The sequence below is a fragment of the Seriola aureovittata genome, chromosome 12, assembly GCF_021018895.1.
Source record: "Seriola aureovittata isolate HTS-2021-v1 ecotype China chromosome 12, ASM2101889v1, whole genome shotgun sequence".
Taxonomy (NCBI): domain Eukaryota; kingdom Metazoa; phylum Chordata; class Actinopteri; order Carangiformes; family Carangidae; genus Seriola; species Seriola aureovittata.
In genome coordinates this window covers 21,092,906-21,102,974 of record NC_079375.1, presented here as the reverse complement: position 1 = coordinate 21,102,974, position 10,069 = coordinate 21,092,906, and the positions used below count along the sequence as shown (strand labels likewise).

General features: G+C 35.9%; 1 protein-coding gene across 7 annotated transcripts in view; it reads right to left on the bottom strand.

Moving 5' to 3' along the window:
- The window catches only part of tnk2b (tyrosine kinase, non-receptor, 2b), a 67,982-nt gene that overhangs the window by 25,755 nt on the left and 32,158 nt on the right, over positions 1–10,069 (bottom strand). For 5 of the 7 annotated variants that reach the window (XM_056391338.1, XM_056391336.1, XM_056391335.1 and 2 more), the window contains one exon: positions 5,514–5,691. In XM_056391338.1, the coding sequence (XP_056247313.1) occupies positions 5,514–5,691 (178 nt within the window). Of the gene's footprint in view, positions 1–5,513; positions 5,692–9,536; positions 10,066–10,069 lie in introns of those variants that run through there. The other 2 variants (XM_056391337.1, XM_056391342.1) reach the window with 1 other exon arrangement.

The window sequence follows — 10,069 nt, the reverse complement described above, 5'->3', positions numbered from 1 at the left end:
CATCATAGTATAATACGCCAAAAAAAGGTCATAGTATAGCAAGGCAAAAAAGGGTCATAGTATAGCAAGGCAAAAAATGTCCTAAAACGTCATAGTTTACTAAGGCAAAAAATGTGAAAAAACGTCATTGTACAGTAAGGCAAAAAACATCATAGTATAATACGCCAAAAAAAGGTCATAGTATAGTAAGGCAAAAAATGTCATTGTATAGTAAGGCAAAAAACGTCATCGTATAGTAAGGCAAAAATCATCATAGTATAGTAAGGCAAAAATCATCATAGTATAGTCAGGCATAAAAATGTCATAGTATAGTAAGTCAAAAAACGTCATAGTATAACAAGGCAAAAAATTTCAAAAAACGTCATAGTTTACTAAGGCAAAAAAAAGTCATAGTGTAGCAAGGCAAAAAACGTCATTGTACAGTAAGGCAAAAAAGGGTCATAGTATAGTAAGGCAAAAAAAAGCCAAAAAACGTCATAGTATAAGCAAGGCAAAAAATGTCCAAAAACGTCATAGTATAGTAAGGCAAGAAAAAGTCATAGTGTAGCAAGGCAAAAAACGTCATAGTATAGCAAGGCAAAAAAAAGCCAAAAAACGTCATAGTATAAGCAAGGCAAAAAACGTCATTGTACAGTAAGGCAAAAAATGTCCTAAAACGTCATAGTATAGTAAGGCAAAAAATGTCAAAAAACGTCATAGTATAGTAAGGCATACAAACGTCATAGTATAGTAAGGCATACAAACGTCATAGTATAGTAAGGCAAAAAAATCATAGTATAGTAAGGCATACAAACGTCATAGTATAGCAAGGCAAAAAATGTCAAAAAACTTCATAGTATAGTAAGGAAAAAAAATGGCAAAAAACATCATAGTATAATAAAGCATAAAAATGTCATAGTATAGTAAGGCAAAAAAAAGTCATAGTATAGTAAGGCAAAAAACGTCATAGTTTACTAAGGCAAAAAATTAAAAAAAAAAATCATAGTATAGTAAGGCAAAAAAAGTCAAAAGACGTCATAGTATAGCAAGGCAAAAAATGTAAAAAAAAGTCATAGTATAGTAAGGCAAAAAAAAAGTCATAGTATAGCAAGGCAAAAAATGTCAAAAAACGTCATAGTATAGCAAGGCAAAAAATGTCAAAAAAAGTCATAGTATTGTAAGGCAAGAAAAAGTCATAGTATAGCAAGGCAAAAAATGTAAAAAAAAAGTCATAGTATAGCAAGGCAAAAAATGTCAAAAAACGTCATAGTATAGCAAGGCAAAAAATGTCAAAAAAAGTCATAGTATAGTAAGGCAAGAAAAAGTCATAGTGTAGCAAGGCAAAAAATGTCATAATATGGTAAGTTAGATAAAAAAGTCAAAAAACGTCATAGTATAGCAAGGCAAAAAATGTCAAAAAAAGTCATAGTATAGTAAGGCAAAAAAAAAGTCAAAGTATAGCAAGGCAAAAAATGTCAAAAAACATCATAGTATAGTAAGGCATAAAAAAGTTATGGTATAGTAAGGAAAAAAAATCATAGTATAGTAAGGTAAAAAATGTCAAAAAACATCATAGTATAGTAAGGCAAAAAATGTCAAAAAAAAGTCATAGTATAGTAAGGCAAAAAATGTCCTAAAACGTCATAGTAAAGTAAGGCAAAAAATTTCAAAAAACGTCATAGTATAGTAAGGCAAAAAAAAGGCAAAAAACGTCATAGTATAGCAAGGCAAAAAATGTCCAAAAACGTCATAGTATAGTAAGGCAAAAAAAAGCCAAAAAACGTCATAGTATAACAAGGCAAAAAAGGTCAAAAAAAGTCATAGTATAATAAGGCAAAAAAGGGTCATAGTATAGCAAGGTAAAAAATGTCAAAAAACGTCATAGTATAGCAAGGCAAAAAATGTCAAAAAAAGTCATAGTATTGTAAGGCAAGAAAAAGTCACAGTATAGCAAGGCAAAAAATGTCATAATATAGTAAGTTTAAAAAAAAGTCAAAAAAAGTCATAGTATAGCAAGGCAAAAAAAGTAAAAAAAACGTCATAGTATAGCAAGGCAAAAAATGTGAAAAAACGTCATTGTACAGTAAGGCAAAAATCATCATAGTATAGTCAGGCATAAAAATGTCATAGTATAGGAAGGCAAAAAAAACGTCAAAAAACGTCACAGTCCAACTCACAGGTATTATATTTATCTTTCTCTCTCTCTCTCTCTCTCCTTCACACTCATCTAAATCATTCATCATAGTATAGTAAGGCATAAAAATGTCCAAAAAGGTCACAGTATAGCAAAGCAAAAAACATCATAATATAGTAGGCAAAAAATGTCATTGTATAGTATGCAAAAAATTTCATAGTATAGTAAGCCCAGGATTTGAACCCACAACCTTTTGAGTGAAAGGCAAGAGATTTGACCACTGAACCACCAACACACCCTTCAAGAGTTAATGTAGTGTGGGATAAAAAGTAATAGTATAGTAAGGCAAAAAACGTCATAGTATAATAAGGCATAAAAATGTCATAGTATAGTAAGGCAAAAAAATGTGTAAAAACGTCATAGTATAGTAAGGCAAAAAATGTCATTGTATACTAAGCAAAAAATTTCATAGTATAGTAAGCCCGGAACTTGAACCCACAACCTATTGAGTGAATGGCAAGAGCTTTGACCACTGAACCACCAACCCGCCCCTTCACAAAGTTAATGTAGTAATACCTAAAAAGCATTAGTATAGTAAGTCAAAAAACATCATAGTATACTAAGGCAAAAAATGTCATTGTATAGTAAGGCAAAAAATGTCATTGTAGAGTAAGCCAAAAAAGTTTCATAATATAGTAAGGTATGAGGTAGGCCAGATATGGGATTTGAACCCACAACCTTCTGATTGAATGGCAAGAGCTTTGACCACTGAACCACCAACACACCATTCAAGAGTAAATGTAGTGATGAATAAAAGTCATAGTATACTAAGGCAAAAAAAAGTCATAGTATAGTAAGGCAAAAAAAATTCACAAAACGTCATAGTATAATACGCCAAAAAAAGGTCATAGTATAGGAAGGCAAAAAATGTCACAAAACGTCATAGTATAGTAACGCATACAAACGTCATAGTATAGTAAGGTAAAAAATGTCAAAAAACATCATATTATAGTAAGGCATAAAAAAGTCATAGTATAGTAAGGCAAAAAATCATAGTATAGTAAGGAAAAAAAATGGCAAAAAACGTCATAGTATAGTAAGGCATAAAAATGTCATAGTATAGTAAGGCAAAAAACATCATAGTATAATAAAGCATAAAAATGTCATAGTATAGTAAGGCAAAAAAAAGTCATAGTATAGCAAGGCAAAAAATTAAAAAAAAAGTCATAGTATAGTAAGGCAAAAAAAAGTCAAAAGACGTCATAGTATAACAAGGCAAAAAATGTCATAATATAGTAAGTTTAAAAAAAAGTAAAAACAAAGTCATAGTATAGCAAGGCAAAAAATGTCAAAAAAAGTCATAGTATAGTAAGGTAAATAAAAAAGTCATAGTATAGTAAGGTAAATAAAAAAGTCATAGTATAGCAAGGCAAAAAATGTCAAAAAACGTCATAGTATAGCAAGGCAAAAAATGGCAAAAAACGTCATAGTATAGCAAGGCAAAAAATGGCAAAAAACGTCATAGTATATTACGGCAAAAAAAGGTCAAAAAAAGTCATAGTATAGTAAGGCAAGAAAAAGTCATAGTATAGCAAGGCAAAAAATGTCAAAAAACGTCATAGTATAGCAAGGCAAAAATTGTCAAAAAAAGTCATAGTATAGTAAGGCAAAAAAAAGTCAAAAAACGTCATAGTATAGCAAGGCAAAAAATGTCCAAAAACGTCATAGTATAGTAAGGCAAAAAAAAGTCAAAAAACGTTATAGTATAGCAAGGCAAAAAATGTAAAAAAAAAGTCATAGTATAGTAAGGCAAAAAAAGTAAAAAAAAACTTCATAGTATAGCAAGGCAAAAAATGTCAAAAAAAGTCATAGTATAGTAAGGCAAAAAATCTCCTAAAATGTCATAGTATAGTAAGGCAAAAAAAAAGTCAAAAAACGTCATAGTATAATATGGCAAAAAAAATTCATGGTATAGGAAGGCATTAAAAAAAGGCAAAAAACGTCATAGTTCTAGTTAGGCATAAAAACGTCATTGTATAATAAGGCAAAAAATTTCATAGCATAGTAAGGTAGGCAACACCCAGGATTGGACCCACAACCTTCTGATTGAAAGGCAAGAGCTTTGACAACTGAAACACCAATTTAACGTTCCAAGAGCTTATTGTAGTAAGGCATAAAAATGTCATAGTATAGTAAGGCAAAAAAACATCATAGTATAGTAAGGCAAAAAATGTCAAAAAACGTCATATTATAGTAAGGCATACAAACGTCATAGTATAGTAAGGCAAAAAATGTTAAAAAACATCATAGTATTGGAAGGCATAAAAATTTCAAAAAACGTCATAGTATAGTAAGGCAAAATATGTAAAAAAAAATCATAGTATTGGAAGGCATAAAAATTTCAAAAAACGTCATAGTATAGTAAGGCAAAATATGTCAAAAAAAATCATAGTATAGTAAGGCATAAAAACGTCACTATATAGTGTGGCATAAAAATTTCAAAAAAACTCATAGTATAGTAAGGCATAAAAACATCATAGTACAGTAAGGTAGGCCAAGCCCAGAATTTGAACCCACAACCTTCTGACTGAAAGGAAAGAGCTTTGACCACTGAACAACCAAGATTCCCTCTCTAGAATTTATTGTAGTAATAGATAAAAACGTCATAGTAAGGTAAAAACGTCAAAAAACGTCACTATATAGTAAGGCATAAAAATAACATAGTATAGTAAGGTACAAAAACTCTTAATATAGTAAGGTAAAAAATGTCAAAAAATGTCATAGTATAGTAAGGCATAAAAATAACGTAAGGCATAAAAACGTCACTATATAGTGAGGCAAAAAAATTTCAAAAAACGTCATAGTATAGTAAGTTATAAAAACGTCATCCTCATGGTGGCATTAGATGAAAAGTCAGTTGATCACTAAAGTCACTAGGATTCATCCTCTGAGAACCAAGAATGTCAAAATTGACACACCAACATTGCGATCCTTAGGGCCATGCACCTAGTGTGGTTAAAAAGCAGCGAGGAAGCAACATGTAGAAAGAGAAAGAGAGGACAACAGTCTCTTGAGAGCAATATGGACAGGGAGGCTGCCATCAGGTACGTCACAGGCTATTACCTGAATTCACTGAGATATTATAAAATATAGATTTTTCAGGCCTACAAGGGAGTTTACCAGCTGGGTGAGGAGCTGAGCTGTAATAGCTAGTACTCCACTTATTCATATGTGATGTTGTCTTTTCAGGATCCCAGCAGAACTGAACTAGAATTCAGCTCTCGGGTAAACTGGATACACAATTACGCAAAAACAAACATCTGCAAAAAAACAAACTCTGATATGTGACTTCAGCACAACAAAAACTTGCACACACACACAAACACACACACAGTCTCACCAGGTCGACCCATGCCGATCTTCTCTAGGTCTTCGTTCTTTACATAGTCGAAATGTGACAGCCGCGTAACGTTAAGGTCATCTCGGATCCGCAGGAAGTACTGCTGCAACTGCACCTCCATCAGCAGCTCCAGCAGCCATTCTGTGCCTTCCTCAGACTGCATGCTACTGCCCAGTTTCTGCAAATAACATACACACACACAGAATAGAGGAAACTGAGTTTAAGCCATTCAATATTCAATATTCATTTGACAGTTTTCTCAATTCTTGGTGCCAAATCTGCAAAATAAGTCAAGAGAGAAAGTCACCATTCTATTCTGTAAAAAAAAGAAGAGGAAACTGAACTCAGAGCCATTGTGTGCCCCCCCGGTAATTGTTTACAGCACACTGAAATTCCTGCTTAGATGCTGAGACATTGACATTTACAGGCCACATACCTAACAGGTAACATGAATATACACTCAAACACACACATGCACAGACACAGACATTGCCCAAATTGACAGCACATAAACAAGGACACACAGAGCAAGCAGCCAAATGTACAAGGTATTATTAGACAGATCCTACATCACTATGGTGTTAATAAACCACTTATATAAAATACATTAAATACATTATCTCTAGAAACAGAGTTATATTTTTCGCAGCCTTGTAGATAGTTTGCTTACATCACAGTCTTACAGCAGAGTTACACAAGATGAACAGTGCACATCTGGTTTCCATAAGTGTCACTAAAGACAAACGAGAGTCTCCTAAACAATCTGACCACAATGTACAGTAGATACTACATCCCTCACATATAACACTGAGTCAACCATCAATTTTCAATGTCAAAACACAACACTGCATCTTAAAACATCATCGATCAATGTCTGCTTGACGTAACCAGCCAAAACTAACACAAAATGTATCTGAAATTAATCCTAAATCCTGATAAGCATCTTCATAGCACTTTTAGTTGAAATGCTGTAGTTGAATGTAGCATAAAAGCAAGAAAGATCTTGGAAGAGCTGATCTACTCTTCTGTTACACCTGCTTATACTGATTATATTGAGACTGAGAGTATTATTCCCTGTCTCAAAGGTGACGTGAACCCTTAAACCAACCTAATCAACACAAATATGACAAACATTCCTAATCTGCAGAGATTGACAGGGAGACCTTTAGGGTGGATGCTCCAGGGCGTAGGGGTCACTCCACTGAGTAGTAATTAGACTCTGAATGAGGAACTTCCTGTGCTGGGTGACATGGTCCAGAGAAAAGAGTCAGAAGGGTCACAGCTTCCTCTCTGTCATTTAAACTAGTTAATGGGCTTGGTTAGAGGTCACTTCCTATTGCTTAATGACTGTGACCTGAGATCTTTTTTTCTCACACATACAAATACACACTCAATGTTGGGCCATAAAAAATACCGTTTACATGTGACCAACCCCTAAAGAGTGAACATATGCATATCTACTATGCCTTCTCAGAATCAGTGCTCCTGTATTTTCCATGATTTTTAGATGCAAAGTCTGACTGAAGCCAATCTGCTGGGATCCAGATGTCCCTATCCTGATACAAATTCATCGCTATGCACATAAAAGTGGGTCAGATGATATCTCTTTAGCAATGTCCACGCATGCAGCTTTGGCTCTCTCTGAGTCAGAGAGAGGTTTTGTCCACTTGTTTCTGTTAAAAATTCACACTGTAAGAATCTTCTTTGATCTTAGCCTGGAGAGAAATCCTCAGAAATAAGCAGAAATGACAGGTACTACTACATAGCGGGTAAATAACTAATTTAATATAATAACCTGTAAGAGCCTGGAGTCATTGTAGGGAGATGTAGGGTAAAATGAGGTCTGGTAATGCTTGTGGCTTTAGGATTAACTACAGCTGCAGTCATTTGAATCCATTTCCATATTTTGCATTTTGCTGCATCATGCCTGACCCTTACCCTGAGAAAGATGATACAACAGTCTGTTTGGCTGGATCACTACACGCTAAGCTGTGCCAAAGGCTCTCTTACTGTTTGTCATGTTTATTTGATTTGCAGTTCACATTAGAGCTAGTAGAGTTTAAAACTCAAATTTTCCCTGATGAAATCTAAACAAGCCAACATGTATATATTTTTGTATGAAGTACAACATATTCCTCTATGGGGCGCAAACTATGAACTATTACTCCCCTTATCCTACACAAAACAGCTCTGAGTCTGATCTTCCCTGGCAGTCAACATTCAAGTGTTATTTCACTGGACGGTGCTAAAGACGCAAGTCAGCTTCCTCTCGGGCCTTTTTCCATGGCAGTTTCATATCTGAGGCATGAGGGGTCAAAACCAAGTTGCTAAAAGCCCTTATATCATATATCTCGGTCAACTTGCTAACTAGTTTACAAAACTCATTAAACAGGCATATATATCCTCCACTTTACAGTTTGTTATGAGACAGGTGCTGCATGGAAATAAGGTGTCATACATCCATTAATAGAGGTGCTTGAAACAGGCTGTGACACACTTTCAGAGAAAAATGGTGAGGCGTAGATACTGTCATATGTATTTTGATTCTACTTCACTAGAGCCTGACCGATACTGGATTTTTGTTCACGAGAACATAATGAGTGAAGTATATCGAATTTGCTATGAAATTCATGCTACAGCTTTGTTCCAAACCATTATTTGAATGGATTAACCACCAATCAGAAAAGTTTTTTTTTTGCTTATTAAAACATGTAATTTCACTGTGAATGTGTGACAGTCACAAACAGTTAAAGATGGGGATGTTGTTTATTTACTTTTCAGCATTGCATCTCACCAACTAGGTACCAATGTGCCTGAAGTCAACACTCAACAGATGCTACATTACTGACTGTAGCGACAAATGACGGCTGGCTAGCTATCTCGCTAACATAGCAAACAGATGTGATAAGCATGAGATTATTGTAAACAATGGAGTGGGCACACGCTGTGCTGGACATACTATGTGATGACACCAACTAACCTCAAGCATCTTTTTCTGCATTATGTTCTGTAAAAAAAGTTTTAATGTTTGACACCATATACGCCAATACCAATATATTGGTGATAAGCCAATATCAGCCGATAGAATCGACTGACTGCTAAATCGGTCAGGCTGTAATCTCGACTTCTCCTTTACTGGGATGAAGAGGAAGGAGGAAGATGCACATCATGGAGGTGCGAGGTCAGCAGGAGGAATGTTATGTTCAAACCATTAGGTGTGACTTATGGAAGGACTCTGAGGAATCCACCAGGACCTGGCGTCCTGTAGAGTTATTTCTAGAAATTGTGGCGATGGAGGGGGGGGTTTGAAAGGAACATGCAATGTTACAATTAGGGTTCTTTTTTTTTTTTTAAATAAACACTAAAAGTCTACATCAACTACTAGAGAATATAGGAAAAAAAAAAACACAAAGATAGAAACAACAAGTATGACACAGCGGGAGGAAGGAGGGATGTAGGAATTTATATGCAGAGAAACAACATGATTTCCCTACTGAGACATGCCTCTGTCCTGAACTCATTCCTCATGGTGGTGGAGAAATGCACTCACACACAGACACACACAGACACACACACACACAGACACACACACACACACACACACACACACACACACACACACACACACACACACACACACACACACACACACACACACACACACACACACATCTCTTGGCCAAAGCCATGTCCTGTATCAGATCTGTTCCGCTCTAACATCCTGCTACAATAACAACAACCCTCCCAGCGGACAGCCTCAGTACAGCTGGTGAGTCCACACACACACACGCACGCACGCACACACACACACTCACACACACACACACACACACACACACACAAACACACACACACACACACACCACTGACCTCCACCATACCATTTTCATGATACTAATGCTGTATTTTAACATCTGAGTAAACCACATGATCCTGACTATAGTTACAACTATCCATGTCATATTACCAAAGAATGAAATGAGTGGACAGGCAGAGCAGACATCAGACAGACACCAGACTTACTCGATATACGTGAAAGTGGGCCAGGAAGGGGAATGACTTTTTCAGCTTGTCAAAGCGTCGCATCCTGAATTCCTTCGTCTGGATGAGTGTAGGTGCAAAAAAATGTGTGTGCACGTTTAAATGGCCAGAGCTGTCTGCTCGTCTTTTAAACCATTACCAGAGCAACAGTCCGCCCAGTTTGACGTTCCCAGTCTCTGAGGGAATTCTAAGAAGCGCACACGCTCCTCGGATCCAGACCCGCAGCTCTGAACCCAAGAGGGGGAAGAAAAACTTCCAACAATCCGGTTCGCAAGTCTACAACATTCCATGACGGGGTAATCCTCCTGTAAGCCCCTTCTTTACCTTCGGATCCCTCAAGAAGGCAAAGAGGCATTCATGTAGCACTTTAGGGTGCAGAGGAGACTCAAACAGTATTATAATATGTGAGAACAGGCTGTGGAATGATTATGAGCTGCTGTTTGTAGGAGAGAAAGCCTCCCAGCTCTGCCCTCTGCCCAGTCCAGCCATGTGTCCTCCTGAGACAGCAATGAGTC